The 16563-nt window shown below is 38.2% G+C and overlaps 1 protein-coding gene across 8 annotated transcripts in view; it reads right to left on the bottom strand.

The window, feature by feature from the left end:
- Window positions 1-16563, bottom strand: part of Herc4 (HECT and RLD domain containing E3 ubiquitin protein ligase 4) — a 71855-nt gene that overhangs the window by 43556 nt on the left and 11736 nt on the right. For all 8 annotated transcript variants that reach the window (XM_031348317.1, XM_031348319.1, XM_031348320.1 and 5 more), the window contains 4 exons: window positions 10937-11096; window positions 5334-5410; window positions 2505-2726; window positions 1099-1190 (listed from right to left, as the gene is read on the bottom strand). In XM_031348317.1, the coding sequence (XP_031204177.1) occupies window positions 1099-1190; window positions 2505-2726; window positions 5334-5410; window positions 10937-11096 (551 nt within the window). The remainder of the gene's footprint in view (window positions 1-1098; window positions 1191-2504; window positions 2727-5333; window positions 5411-10936; window positions 11097-16563) is intronic.

The raw sequence follows: 16563 nt of genomic DNA, 5'->3' as shown, positions 1-16563 counted from the left end.
AAAAGTTAATTTATTTTACTGATTATATAAAATAAAATAATGATAATGGGGGGTGGGGGAACCTCAGTTTATGTGTTGTATCTGCACTCTACCAACCACTACATATCCCTAGCACTTCTGAAACATCACTTTCTAATTTGGCCAAAAAAACAATTTCTCAGAATCTTTATGTTACTATGAACAAATACAATATTTTCCAATAAAAATTAGCTGCAATTTGTTTTGTTTCTGTACTGGTGAGGATCAAACTGAGGTCAGCACATAACCACACCCACTGTCTGAGTGTGTTCATTTTCACCTGACATCTACTCACCACACAAGGACCCCAGAACATGAGAGATGAGTGTTAACACAATTGACAAGGCTGTATTAAAAATAGTCAATGCCAGCTTAATGTTCAGCCTAAATACAACATTTAGTTCAATATATTTATAAAATATAAAAAAGTATTTAAATATAGATATCAAAAACTCAGTTGCTTCTTCACATGTTGTAAAATATTTATAAACCAAATGGGAGATAAAGCAAATTAGGTAGTATGAATAAATACAAACGGGACTGAGACACAGCACCGCAAGCCTGATGAATCAAAATGAAATCATCTTATTCAACATGCTTAATAAGCCCAGCTACTCAGGAGGCTATTAGGATTAAAAACTGGAGGTCAAACTGAGCAAAAATAAAAAAGGGAGCTGGATATATGGCCCAGCGGTAGAGAAGTGACGTAGGATACACAAGATCCTGAGTTGTAATTTCTATTATCAATACCACAGACAAACACCCCTCTAGAAAGTGCTAGGCATGATCCTGAATGACTGCGGCCCCAGTACTCCTGAAACAAAGAGAGGGGAATGTCTACAGTCTGAGGTGAGTCTGGACTACACTTAAGCACTGCTGCAACTGAATGTGACAGCTTTCACAACCCTAAGCAAAATTGAACGTTAAGGCAAGTCATTTTCAAGAATAATTTATGCCATTTTCAATATAAACTATTTCTGAAACACAAACACTGCTCAAGTTTAATGGAAATAGCACAAAAGCATTCACTAATTATGAAAAAATTACTGCAAATAATAAAAAGTTTTTTAAATACAATACCTTGGTTAATGCAGCAGTATGATCTTCTCCGCAACAAATATAAACTATTTTCTGAGATCTTAGTGACTTTAGTAAATTAGGAACATACCTATCTGAAAATTCCAATAAAAGATGTTAATGATATTTTTAACTAGAATCTTCTAAAATGTTTCCTTTATAGATTTCCAAACTCAGTAGCTGTAATATTAATTTTTACTATCAATCAAATACTTTCTAAGAAAAAGCCTATAAAATTGGGTTTCCAGGCCTTATGATAAAGTAAGGACTCAAAGATGAGCATTAGATTACCTACTGCCAATGCACACAGGGTTCAACAATATAGGGCCTCAGTGTATTCAGATTTTCTACATGTATATAATTATTTATTCTGTAATGGTCATGCTCAGAGATACTACTCAACAGCCTGTTCTACTTTCTGTACTTTGTGGCAAAACAATAATAGTATTACATAAGTATATTTTTTATGCAGAATAACCATTATCTAATTCTATGAAAGAATTATTTACTTATCATTATCAGTTATTATTAGGTAAAAATGTACTTTGGCTATCTCAGCCATTACCAGCATGTTGAACGTCACAAACTATGACTTATATGCCAAATACTAGGATTCAAAAACTGGCAGGTATGAAATGTCAGATAAAAGATTGGGACTTGTTTCAAGTAGTTGTTTAAATTTAAAATGTTTATTTTCAAGACAATCATCAGTGTAAAAAGAAGTTCAACCAAAAAATAATCTAACAACCCAGATCATATAAATCCAACCTGACACAATCATACCAACTGACTGCCATACGTCCCCAAAGCAAGCCTTTCTCAGTGCCAGGCTAGGCTACTGCACACATGTTGTAGCAGGAAGCTACACATATAGCTTCTTCAGGAATTAGTTGTATAGTTTCTTTCCATTAACAGTGGCCAATACTAAAAAGCAACACTGGTTACTAACTTAAGTCAGTATTTAAAACTGTCTGTTAATGACATCCAATAATGAAGACCTAAGCAGCACACCCTTTCTTTCCTGACAGTCCCTATGTGGCAGGCAAGCATTCTACCATGGACCTATATAGAATCACAGTACAAGTGACCTCAAGATTATTTTTCTTCTTCTTCTTCTTCTTTTGTGGGGAAAAGGTGCTTAAACCCAGGGCCTTGTGCATATTGGGCATGAGTTTTTCCACTGAGCTTTATCTCCAGGTCTCAACAAACTTTCCAACTTATTACATACTAATTTTCAGCCTTCCCAGGATCCTCCCAAAACACATAAAAACTTTAAATTAACATCCTCAGGTCCACCTCTATTAGTCCTGGGAATATTTGGGCATACATTTCTCCAATGCTCTAAGAATCACTCATTTATCTCCGAAGATCATCTTTTAAAAATACACTTAACTATAAAGGGAACCTACCATTTTCATCATTAAGACCTAGCTGACCAAATTTGTTACGTCCCCATCCAAAGATAGCTCCAGAAAGGGTGAGTACAAAACTATGGGCTCCTCCTGCTGCGACTTGCATGAATGGTATTCCAAGCAAAGACTTAATCAGCTGCGGTGACGTTTGCTTTTGACATTCAATGCCTAGACCTAGCTGGCCATATTTATTCTGTCCCCAACAGAAAACTTCACTTGCTGTAAGACAAAAATCATAAAATTATTTTACACACACATATCATTTGAAGATCAACTACTTTTTTGAGAAATTCTCTCATTAGATGAAAATACATATTTATTGAATCAAGAAGTTTGTTTCTTTATATGAAAACATACTACTACCTAGAAGACACTGTCTTATGAGCATACTGCTAAGTTTCAGCAACACACTAATAACCAGTTACATAAGCTATCTTATGACCTACAACAGAGGACTCTACCATTCCTCATCTCTCACTCTTACTCTCTAACTTCTCCCCAAGAGGTACTCTTCTCATCTCAAGGCTTCAGCTATCAACATATGCAAATCTAAACTAAGAAACACCTTGTAACCCACTGCTTATCTGACATCTAACTCATTGTGCCCAAACTGAATATGGCTTCTACCCCGTTTCCAACCCCCATGGCTCTCCTCCCAGTGCTGCTCTTCATATACCCAGGAATGTTGCTCCTTCCCAGACATCATCAATCTAAACCTAGCAAGGGTTACGATGTTATACGGTTGTTGCTGTTGTTTTGTCTGGCAAATAGATCTGCTTTAGCATCCTTTCTGATCCCTTTCATCCTTCTCTCTACTACTGGTTAGTTCTGATTCATCTGCCAGCAACTTCAGATGGTTTTTATTAAAATAATTAGCAATAATCTATTTAAGTTAACAATTTAAAAGTTTATTCTATAAAATAGTACACACTTAAAAGTAAGCTTCTATGCTGGAGAAACTGCTCAGCCGGTGGGGTGAAAAAGGTTCAACAGGTCCCCAGAACAGGACTAGGTGAAGCAGGAAAGTGGCAAGCTCTTGCAATCTCTAGCACTGGGGAGGAGGAGGAGGAGGAGGAGGAGGAGGAGGAGGAGGAGGAGGAGGAGGAAACAAAGCCAACCAAAGGGAGGAAGTTGCACACTTTGTCACTGCTCTCAGAGGGCCTGTGGGTGTGCGTGTTTACACTTTCCTCGCTCACTCCACTCCAGCCACACTCACCTTCCTCTGACCTCAGCCTACTGTTCTCACCGCCCTGACCACCTAACTTTTGTTCAGCTCACATCTACTCTTCATTCTTGGATATCCCAGATGAAATCTCATTCCTGCTAAACGTTCTGTAAGCCATAAGCTCTTCCTCTCCAGCCCCTCTCACCGTACATAACTATGCTGCTCTTTGTGTGACGCTACAGGACTGACGGGGTACATAGCTTCTCACTCACTGCACACTATGCACTCAGGGGTGCAGTTCACACTAAATGCTCACAAAGTTCGGTTCCTGATTATACTACCTAACGCTATAAAATGCAAAAGAGAAAACTCAGCTCCAGATAAAAAACTCTGGTTTTTATGGAGCTATAATGTTTTGTTCACAGTGGACCCCACAAGACATTTACTAAAATAGTAACAGACACTAGAATATATTTTTTTATTTTTGAGATAGCCTGGGCTGACTTGGAAGGTGTGGAAATCTTCCTGTTTTAGCTTTCCAAGGGCTGGGACTGCAGGTATGAACCACCATGCCAGGCTGAATTTATCTTTTTATTTTTAATTATGTGTTTTTATTCATATGAACGTATTCCTGTTACAAAGTCCAATAGGTGTTAGCTCTCCTCAAGCTGGAATTCAGATGCTTGTGAGCTACCTGACATGGATCCTGGGAACTGAACTCAGGTCCTCTGGAAGGGCAGGGAGTGATCAGAAAGCCATTGGGCCATTTCTCCTGTTGGAGTTTATCTCCCCTCGCCCCCTAGGTTTTCTTTTTCTTTTTCTTCTTCTTCTTTTTTTTTTTTAAGATTTATTTATTTATTTTATTTATGAGTACGCTGCTGTTGTCTTCAGACACACCAGAAGAGGGCATCGGATCACATTGCAGATGGTTGTGAGCCACCATGTGGGTGCTGGGAATTGAACTAGGACCTCTGGAAGAGGAGCTGGTACTCTTAACCACTGAACTATCTCTCCAGCCCCCAAGTTTATCTTTTTAAACAGTAACACAAAAACCATGAGAGATTCTCTAATGTACAACTGGCATATGAATAAGTTATTGCTTCTAAATATTTAGTAATTAAGTAAGTTTCAGGCCTATATAGTAAGAAAAAAATACAAAAAAGTTAAATACCTAGTGAAAAATATAATAAATACATACAAGTTATTTGCAGTTAAAAGAAAACACTAGTGTTAGATGTAATGGTGAACTTCTTCAGTCTCAGCACTTGGAGGGCAGAGGCAGGAAGATCTCTGTGAGTTCAAGTCCAGCCTGGTCTACATAGTAGGTTCAAGGATAGCCATATTTATACATAAGACCCTGTCTTGAATAAACCAAAAGGAAAAAAGAAAAGACTAGTAAGGGAAACGTAAAGAGAGACGTAATGGAGAAGTATCATGTTCATGAGTTGAAAAATTTAACACTGTAAAGATTACTCTAAAACTTATTTACAGACACCATAAGCTCAATAAATATTTCAGCTGTTCTGTAAGCATAGAAACTAACAGCTGATTTAAAATCCATGGAAATGAAATCAGGACAAATCTTGTAAAAGAAAATCCAGAGGCCTTTTTGTTCAAACGAGCACGCAGTAATTTTTAGTTAGAAAAGCCCAAGTGCTTACCTTTAGAAAGTGCAAGTGAATGATAGTAACCACACGCAACCTGTACTATCTGGATATCTGAAAGACTTTTAATATTTCTAGAAAAGAAAAGAGAGCAGATTCAATTCCCTCTGTGGAACAAGTGGATCATGTGCAATTCACTGGCCAGTTGTCTGCTGACTTTTCAAGGCTAGTTATCAAAACCAGTTAAAACCAAGAATCAGAACATCTAAGTATAAAAAGATGTGCTGAGAAAACACATAAAAAGACAGAAAAGCAGCAAGGTAAACCACGCTTATAGATAACCACCCCTCAGGATGCTTTCATCACTCAAACGTTTTCTTCTATTACCCAATAATTTTCTTAACTTTTGGTGTAAAACCTGGCAGTGTATTTGGAACACGAATTATTCTAAGCTGGTGTCCTCCTAATCTCCGACATCAGAACTATGGATTCTATTCCCCCGCCTACCCTTCTCAGTTTGCATCCGCATCAGTGGCACTCCTGTTTCAACTAGAGAAATTTAGTCCATTCACATTTATTATAATCAATAATGTCATTTATGATAATCAATAGTCAGTAATGCTATCTCACACTCTTGTCTTCACACTGTTAGTTTTTCCTAACCACGATGCGTTCCTGAGGAGCTGGAGAGGGCTGGCTGCTACATCCCAAGCATCTTATATTCTTCCCCTTCACCTGATCAATCTTCACTTGCTTTTCTGAATAAATGTTCTCAAGAAAAAGGCAAGGGGAATTTTTCTTATCAGACTTTATCTGATACTACCATCTGACCTGACTCTGCCAACTGAAAATCTGGAGCCAATTCTGAACAGAGTTTTGATACCTAGTCAGTGAACCATATTGTGGGCAGGAAAAAGGACAGTTAACTCTAACTCTCCACTGTATAAAGATATAAGACTTTCATTTAGTAAATATATGTTCTTAACTACAGCACCTGAGAGTTGTGCTGCTTTAAATTAGCAGGTTCTAATGTACCTTAAGTGTTTAACAATATAACAGAATGCTATAGCAAAATAAATGCAAAAGAACTAGAAACAAGCTGGGCGGTGGTGGCGCACGCCTTTAATTCCAGCACTTGGGAGGCAGAGGCAGGAGGATTTCTGAGATCAAGGCCAGCCTGGTCTACAGAGTGAGTTCCAGGACAGCTAAGGCTACACAGAGAAACCCTGTCTCAAAAACAAACAAACAAACAAACAAACAAAAAGAACAAAAAGGAAAAAGAAAAAAAAAAGAACTAGAAACAAAAACACATGGATGTGTTCAATCGTGCAAGTTGGTATTAGCTGCCCCTGCTGGTGGGTACCACCCACACCAGACATTCATTTTTTCACTATTTTGTTGTTGTTATTGTTGTTGTTGTTGTTTTTCGAGACAGGGTTTCTCTGTATAGCCCTGGCTGTCCTGGAACTCACTCTGTAGACCAGGCTGGCCTCGAACTCAGAAATCCACCTGCCTCTGCCTCCCAAGTGCTGAGATTAAAGGCGTGCACCACCACCACCCGGCTCACCCGGCTTTTCACTATTAACTTCAATTTACAAGTTCACGTAAAATATTTCAAAATACTATATTCTCAAAGAACTGTAAGTTTTCCAGTTATCACTATTACATATTCATTTAGTGTTGCCTCATATGCTAAACAATGAATTCTGTAAAGGCAGAATACATCTTATATCTTATATCCATGGGAATCCCAAAGTCTAACAGTGATAGCCAAATATCACTTAGTGAATACACCTATTTTCAAGGTCTACAGAGTTTGTAGTCAGTCAGAATTACACAGTGAGACGCTGTAACATTAAACAAACACCTTAAATGACAACACACTATATTCTCTAGTTAAAAAATGAGTGACTGAGCTGGGCATAGTGGAGCAAGCCTTTAATCTCAGCAAAGGCAAGTGGATCTGAGTTCAAGGCCAGTTTGGTCTACATAATTCTAGGACAGTTCCTCTCAAGCAAGCAAACAAACAAAAAAGAAGAGTACTGAATGAATTACAAAATCCAAACACATACAGCTGCTCCTCCTTTTTGGTTTGTTTGAGACTGCCTCACTCTGTGGCGCAAGGTCATCTAAAGGGCAGCTCTTCTGGCTCAGACTCTTCCCTGCTAGGCCTGAAGTGTGGACCACCCCCACCATATCATATAAGCTGCTTCTAAGAAATTCACTTTACCTCTAAGGACATCAAAATGCAAGGTCAAGCAATGGAATAAGGTACTCTAGGCAAAGAGATTAAAAGAAAATAATAGCCATACTAGTCTCAGATGAAAGGGACTTTAAGTCAACAGCAGTACAGAGAGACAAGAAAGAGCACTATGCAGTGCTAAAGAGCCAACCCAGCAAACAATTGTAAATCATTAGAGCATCCAAACATGCAAAACACGTCCTCTAGATAGTCCAAACTCAAGTGAGAGATCAGCTCCAACACTGTAACAGAGGACTTCAATGTCCCACTCTGTGTAATTGACAGGATATCCAAGAAAAACTCAATATAAAATCAGAAGTCAAAAGGTCCCCTAGACCAAATGGGCTTAGCAGACAACTATAGAACCTTCTATACAACAGCATGTGAAATATTCTCCAGGTATGGCTGAACCACGTAATAGGCCACCAAACAATTCTCAATAACACATCTTCCCTTTTTCCTTAGTTTGATAAAGGGCTCATTTACTATTCTGGACTGTTCTTAAACTTGTTATTAATCTGCTTTCTGCTGACACTCTGGTGCTGGGATTAGAAGAGCATACCATCGTATCTGGGGGTGGCCATGTTGCTAGGCAACAAGCACTATCTATCAAATGAGCTCCATCCCTAGCCCCTCAATAAAAATAAATTTAAAAACAAATTTTTTTTTACAAAATATTATCTTTTTCAGTTACAATAAAACTAGAAATCAGTAACAAGAAACAACTAAAGACTAAATAACTACATAAAATTGAGCAGCTTAGTTTTAAACAATCAAATGGGTCAAAAGAGGAAAAAATTTCTTCAAAAGGGGGGGAAATAAAGACACAACACAGTGAACCTTGGACTACAGCAAAAACTGTACTGAGATTTCAGCACTCAGTACCTACACTAAAATAAGACAAAAACCCCTGCAAACATCCATTCTGATCTCAAAAGACCAAGAAAAGCAAAACCAAAAAGCACCCAACTTTAATAGGTGGAAAGAAAAATAAGTACCACAGAGAAATAAAGAAATAGAGATTTGGCCTAGAGAGATGATGGCTCAGTGGTTAACAGCACTGACTGCTCTTCTGAAGGTCCTGAGTTCAAATCACTACAACCACATTGTGCTCACAACCATCTGTAGTAAGTTCTGACACCCTCTTCTGGTGCGTCCAAAGACAGCTACAGTACCTACCTATAAGAATAAATAAATCTTTGGGCCAGAGACAGTGAGGGCCCATGGCCAGAGAGAGCAGAGGTGCTGAGTTTCTAGCAACCGCATGATGGCTCACAACCATCTGTACAGCTACAGTGTACACATATACATAAAATAAATAAATAAATCTTAAAAGAAAGAAAAGAATAGAGATTTTTTTTTAATGTACAAAGTTCTTCAATAGACAAAAATGGGTACCCTCCTGAGCTGATTGATAAAGCAGTCACAGGCCAACTAGATGGTTCAGCACTGCAGCACTTGCTGCCATGTTTAATGATCTGAATTCAATTCCTAGAACTCATGGTAGAGAAGCAACTACGCTACAAGTTCTTCTGATTTCCACACATGCACACTGTTGCATATACACACCCACATATACACATACAAATATACACAAAAGAACTGCTAAAGTCATTTAAAATAAAATCAGAGATGAAAAGGGAGGCATCACAACTGATATAAAAATACAAAGGATCATTAGAGATTACTACAACCAATCCTACACCAACAAACCTCACAACCCAGAAGGGACAGTAATTTCTGAACATAAGCGCTTTGCCAAAACAGAACCATGAAGAAGTAGAAAACCTAACAGACCTGTAACACGGAGCAAGAAAGCATTAATACTAATGTGTCCATGACAAAGCAAGCACAGGACTTAAGGGCTCCTCTGTTAAGTTCTAAAACCATTTACAGAGCTGATGCTGATTCTCACAAAATTCGTTCTTACTGACTCCTATTTCAAAACACTCAGAGAAATTAATTCATTTACTCTGATACTAATGACAAGGACACAACGAAAAAAGAAAGTTAGAGGCTGAGTACAGAGATATAAACGGGGCGTATTTCACAAGTTGCTGGTAGCACATGCCTCTAATTCTAGCAGAGGCAGGCCGATCTCTGAGTTTGAGGCCAACCTGGTCTAGTTCTAGGACAGCCAGGGCTACACAGAGAAACCCTGTCTTCAAAAAACAGAGAGAGAGAGAGAGAGAGAGAGAAACATATATAAAAGGTCTTTATTACATTGAGATAAGAAAAGAAACTCAACAGGGATATGGAGAGACAACTCAGTGGTTAAGTGCACTTGCTGCTCTTGCAGGAAGACCCATATTTGGTTCTCAGCACCCACAGGTCAGCTTACAACCATCTGTTGCTCTAGTTCAGTGGTTCTCAACCTGTGGGGTTCTCAACCCTTAGGGGGTGGTCAAACAACCCTTTCACAGGGGTTGCATAGCCTATACTTACACTGCAATTCATAACAGTAACAAAATCACAGTTATAAAGTAAAGCAGTAAAAATAATTTTATGGTTTGGGGTCACCACAACGTGAAACTATATTAGAGGGTCACAGTATTAGGAAGGTTGAGAGCCGCTGCACTAGTTCCGTAGGATCTGATATCCTCTTCTGCTTTTCTAGGCTCCAGGCACTCTTGTAGTACATACACATATATACATGCAGGCAAAAACACACACATAAAAAAATAAGATCTTAAAAAACAACAACAAAAGCAAAAGTTAACATTATAATGGAGAAAAGCAAAATGGTTACCTTCTAAGATCTAAAACAAGAGCTGGGCATGGTGATGCATACCGGAAGTCCCAGTACTGAGGGTTTCCACTTTAATGGACTTCTACATTTAATTAATAAACAAGCAAAACAAATAAAGCCTTTTAAAAAAAAATCAGAGAAACATGCAACTAGTAGGTATTTATTTGTCTGGTTTTTTGAGATTGGGTCTCTCTACATAGTTCTGGCTGTCCTGGAGCTTACTATGTAGACCAAGCTAGCCTGGAAATGACAGAGAGCCATCTATCTATCTGCCTCTGCCTCCTGAGTGAAGGACTAAGGGCATGGGCCACCATGCCCAGCAACCAGTCAGTATTTAATAAATATTTCAATAGCTGGGACATTTGACAGAGTAGAACCAGTGGCTGAAATCAGTCTATCCCATTCTAGAAGAAAACAATTCCTATTTTTCTTTACAAATAGAAATTCTATCCATCATGGAGTAAATACCAGTTATGTTAAGTATTACTGATACTTAGCCAACCAAATGTTTCAACCCAAATCATTCACAAGAACCAACTTAGTAGCTTCTTGAAAGATTCAAAGGAGAGAAATAATTAGGTAACAATACATGAGCGCAGTAAACAAATAATTTAGGTAAACAAATATAGTATAAAACATTAAGGACCGCTTTATGGTCACCTGTGTTACCTGGGCACTCTGATACATTCCTCTGATCCTTGCAGGCCAAGCTGTCCATCAGAGTCGAGACCCCAAGCATACACTTGGCCCTTGTCATTAAGTGCTAATGTATGAGCTTCTCCACATGAAACAGCTACGATATTTTGAGCATCCAGGGCAACAACCTGCTCTACAGAACAAAAGTCAGGAAGAGAAACATTACATTCTAATTTTGAGCTTGAAATGAGAATTAAAATACAATCAATTCTCATTTTCTATCAAAAAATAAGGAGATGTTAAAATATAAAATGTAACCAGTTGTTTTGAAAAAAATTAACAAATATGTCCCATATACAATTCTCATTATGAAACTCTCATTGTGATAATTATTATGATAAGGTAATAATAAATGTCCTGAACATCTTAGAGAAATCCAGGGCTTATCAAGATGATCTCAGAAGACCGTACTCTATTTAAAACCAACACTGAAAAATAAACTGGGCTATTGGAATTTCAGCAGTAAATTATAATTCAAACTTGTCTTTATCATATACACACTACAGTATAGTATTCATAATGAAATAATCTGAACTGGCAACTCATTAACAGATTTCTTTTTGTTAGTTTTTTGAGGCAGAATTTCACTACGGCAACCCAGGGCGGCCTGAACCTGAGATCCTCCTCCCTCTGCCTCCAAGTACTAAGACTACAGCAGATACCACCATCACTCCAGGCGCAGAGTTTAAAATAGAAAATCGGTTGGGTATTCTGAATAGAGAAGTAAAATGTAGAAGAGCTACTATAAATGGTGGGTCTTAGTTTATGGGTTTCTATTTTAGCATCAACACTTATAAAGTCCCTCATATGGTCAAAATATACTCGTTTTAAATCAAAAGTAGCCACCCAGTGACAACCAAAGTTCTTTGAGATACCCAGTGTTAAGGCTGCAGAGATGACCCCGTGGTTAAGAGCACTTGCTATTCTTACAGTTGACCTGGGTTCAGTTCCCAGCATGCACACACTGGCCTGCAAACTCCTATAACTCAATTCCAGGGAAACTGATGCCCTTGTCTGGCCTCCAAAGGCACCTGAATGCACACAATATACACATAATGTTCAGGACAAACACCCATACACACGAAAATAAAAATATACATGTTTGCTAGTGTTTTATCAGTACACAAGTTTTTAACATGACATTTAAAATTAACTTTATAGGACTAATAAGAATGCTACAATCATTATCTTCAATACACCAGAAGCATCATGATAAAAGCAATTCAAACTCCATCAACCAGAGAGTATAGTAAATTTATGCACTCAATAATGACCATGGAAACTGGCTTTCCTACATGTAGAGCATTTGAAATTCTATCTGGATTAAGATCTTGCTTTTTTTTTTTTAAGTGGGAGGCTAGTGCTAGATAACATCCAGGAATCCATCCACCTCTACTGATACACTAAGTACTTACCTTGGAGTACCTTGAGTGGACACATGTACTCCCGACTTACTCTACCTCAGGCCAGCTTAAGCCTGCAGCAATCTTCCTTCCTCTGCCACCCAACTGCTAGGATTACAGGTGTGTACAACCAGCCCAGCAAGTCGTAATTCTTCAAGCTGGTGCCCTAGTACACTGAAGTTACACCAATTTCTCACTCTTTGTATTATTTTATATATGGTTTAATAAAATAATTACAGAAACACATCACACAAAAGAAAACAAGATGTAACATGACCCTTCTCTAAAATCAAGAAAACTAAGAATCATTAGCTTACATAAATAGTCCTATAAATCTTAATTACAAGGAAGAAAAAGAGAAATCTGTTATCAATAATGGAGGCTTATTATCAGTTATCTCACTAAAACAATTATCAAAGAAAACGCAAAACAGAATACAAAAATGAGTAAGACTTTTTGGTTTTCCAATTGACAAATTAAGAGCACTTAAATTGGATTTGAATGGCTATGAAACCAAAGGCATCAAATTCTAATGTGTAATATGAGTATCTAATATAAAGTATTGTTCATTAATATCAAAATATACATGTTTGTGCTCCAAGTGCTGAAAATACAAAAATGAAGTCTGAGAGAAATAGAAAAAATAAGGATTGTGATAAAGGTTAAAATAAAGATATGAAAAAGATAGCTTGTGAACACAAGCTGTTTATTTAGATTTTCAAACACATCTGGAAAGATTCTGGAAGACAGTGATACTTAAGTCATAAGCTGAGGAAAGAAAAAAGATCCATGTATCCATTAAGAAAATTCAGATTACTAGAGCAAACAAAGATAAATCAAAGTAAAGAACTGGTGGGAAAAATGTTATTCACATCTCAGAAAAAGGAATAACTTTCCTAATTCATTCATTCATTAATGAGGCAGAGTCTCCCTATATAGCTTAGGTTGATCTTGAACTCACAATATTCTGACCTTATCTCTTGAGTACTGAGGGCACCACCAAGCCCATTGAATTCTTAAAGGGAAATTCCTAGGGAAAAAAGATCAGTAATTCATATCAAAACTGGAGTAAAGACAAGAATTTCATTCAGAAAAACCATTAGCCTTTAATTATATCAAAGATGCTCAATTCCAAGGGGGAAAAAAGACAAATTGAAACTACATTTCAAAATAAATAAAACTTTCTTCTGCATGAACTAAGTCTTATCAAAAACTTTCTCTACTGTGCTGGGGGTATAGGTAAGTCAAAGGTTGTCAGAGACTGCCAGTAATAAAATGAGCACCGATGGCTGTACTTACATTAGATTGAAAAAAAACCAAAAAACTTTAAATCAAAACCTATTACAAGGCTAAATCATCATTATTTAATGATAAAGGATCAATTACCACAGAACATTCACTTAACACCAAACCATCTAAATATAAAGCAAGTCAGTAGTAAGAGACATATGAGAGAAAAGATACTTCAAAAGCAGTACGGAATTTGATCCCTTCCCTTTAACAACAGATCAAGTGGACAGAAAATGCCCAAGGAAATACTGGACTGACTGAATGGAACTTTAACTCAGACTAAATAGTCCTAATATCTAAAACACAAGGAAGGAACACTCTTTCGTTAAACCACAAAATAAGGCTTAAAAAATTCAACAAGACAAAAAACTTACCAAAGTCTTATTTTGACCACAAACGGCATGAAACTAGAAATCACTAATAGGAGATAATCTTGATAAATTGGCAAATACAACAGACGTAGTGATTGGTTTTAGTCCTAGCACTCAGGAGGTGGAAGTAGACAGATCTCTGAGTTCCAGACTAGACTAGTCTACACAACAGTCAGCGTTACAAAGGGAGACTCTGTCCGTGGGTGTGGGGGGTATTTAGACCAGCACACCCCTGAACAACTAAGAGGTCAAAGAAGAGAGTAAGAGAGAAAAATAATTATAAATCTTAAGACAACAAAAATAACATACCAGAAACTGAGCACAGTAGCACAGCTCCTACAAGAGATTCATGAATTCCAGGCACCACGAGCTATACTATAAACCCCTTCATCAAGAAAAACCACAGGCTGATGACATGGCTCAGCAGTTAAGAGCACTGACTGCTCTCGAAAAAGTCCTGAGTTCAAATCCCAGCAACCACATGGTGGCTCACAGTCATCCCTAAAGAGATCTGACACCCTCTTCTGGTGTGTCTGAAGACAGCTACAGTGTGCTTATATATAACAGTAAATAAATCTTTGGGCCAGAGCAAGCAGGGCCGGCAGAGGTCCTGATAGAATTCCCAGTAGCCACACACATGATGGCTCACTGCCACCTGTACAGCTACAATGTACACATACACATAAAATAAATAAAATTAAAGAGAGAGAGAGAGAGAGAGAGAGAGAGAGAGAGAGAGAGAGAACACAGAGCTGAAGTGGTGGCAAATGCTGTATGCTGAACACTTGAGAGGATAAAGGACTGTCCTGAGTTTGAGGCCAGCCAATGTTATTATATAATATCGGAAGGCCAGGTCTCAAAAATCAACCAACCAACCAAATAACAAGTAAGATAATCCTCAACTCAGGAGTGTTAAACATATAATTCTTCAGTTTTACAATGGTGCGAAAACTATGGGTAACTTGTGGAAACTGCACTTGCTGTTCTGAGCTCTTCCTGGGATTGCTGGGCTGTGGCAGAGGAGTAAACAGACAGGAACCCACATGTTCTTTTGTTAAACTGTGATATCCAGCGGGTTACTTACAGCAAATGAAATTTCAACTTAGAAAATGTACTCTGCATGCTACTGAAGTGGGGAAGTAATCAGTATCCCCCAGCTACAAACCCCCTGGCCTACACACACAGTGACCTGCTCACAAGACACATCAGTGCAATAGTGGCACAAAAGCTGCAGGAGTAGCCAACCACTTTCTGACTGCAGGTAAGGCCCACTCCATGAGATAACACCCACACTGACATTGCTAAAAAGTGGCCAACAGCCAGAGGATAGGTCGTGGGCTCTAGAAGAAAGCCTACTCTCTTATTCTGCTGAAGGAACATAGCAATAAAACAATCCTTAATGACTGATACTGCTATACCTATAGAGAACAACATCACTCAGCCCTCGCCAGACAGGCTGCCTCTTGGGAATTAACACAGAGACCATGAGCTATACTATAAACCCCTCTATCAACTGGACAATGGGCAGAGTGAGAGACTTTGGAGCACTCAGCCCTAAACAGGATGTCTTTATCAATGCCCTCCCCTGCAAGGCTCAGGAATCCCATGCAAAAGAAGTAGATAGGTATTAAATGTCAGACCAGGTGGGCGACTCTCCAAGAAAATAGTCTTCCAGACACAAAAGCACGGATGAATTCAGATATCCCGAATTATTACTTTTTTATTATTATAAAAGGTGTGTTTTCTTCTATTATGTCACTGAACTTATTTTCACTGTGTTAATTGTGAGAAGCTGGAGAGGACAGACAGACGATGAATGAATGAATACGCCACATGTGTATAGGTACCTGTGGAGACCAGAAGAAGGCACTGAAACGCCCATGAGCTGCAGTCACAGGTAGTTCTGTGGATGCTAAGAAACCAGACTCAAGTCCTTTGAAAGAGCAGCAAATGCTCTTAACCTGAGTACCACCTCACCTTACTTCCCTCACACACAAAACCAAGGCTAAACATGGTAGCACAAACCTGTAATCCATCACTGGTTAATTCAAGGGCAGCCTAGGCCAGAAGCGAGACTCAGTCTCAGACAATAAATGGGGCAAAAGCTGATCTTTAAAGCTTGGAGTAATACAGAAAGGATTCAACAGTGTGTGATACACAATGGTGGTTGCTATTACTAGTTCTGAATATCAGTATTATATTTGTAAAATAATAGTTTATTAAGATTCCCTGTTTTTCTTTAAGTTTCCCATGTTTTTTCCCCTCCTCACTATACACATCCCATATCAACTTCTGAGTGTGTTTCTTCCTGTTTCTATGTGCAGGCTTACTCAACTGCTCACCTGAGTATATGTGTAAACATATGCTCAGACAGAGATGATCAATTAGCTTTTTACATAATTATTCTTCAAAAAAGACACACAGATTAAGCTTAAGAAGTAGCTTGTTGGTTAAGAGCATGTACTGCTCTTCCAGAGTTTTGAGTCCCAGAACCTACACCAGGTGGCTCACAGCCATTTGTAACTCCAGCTCCAGG

Source organism: Mastomys coucha, unplaced genomic scaffold (genome assembly GCF_008632895.1).
Source record: "Mastomys coucha isolate ucsf_1 unplaced genomic scaffold, UCSF_Mcou_1 pScaffold3, whole genome shotgun sequence".
Classification (NCBI taxonomy): Eukaryota; Metazoa; Chordata; class Mammalia; order Rodentia; family Muridae; genus Mastomys; species Mastomys coucha.
Note: the sequence above shows the minus strand (reverse complement) of the source record. Positions and strands in the feature narration are given on the sequence as shown.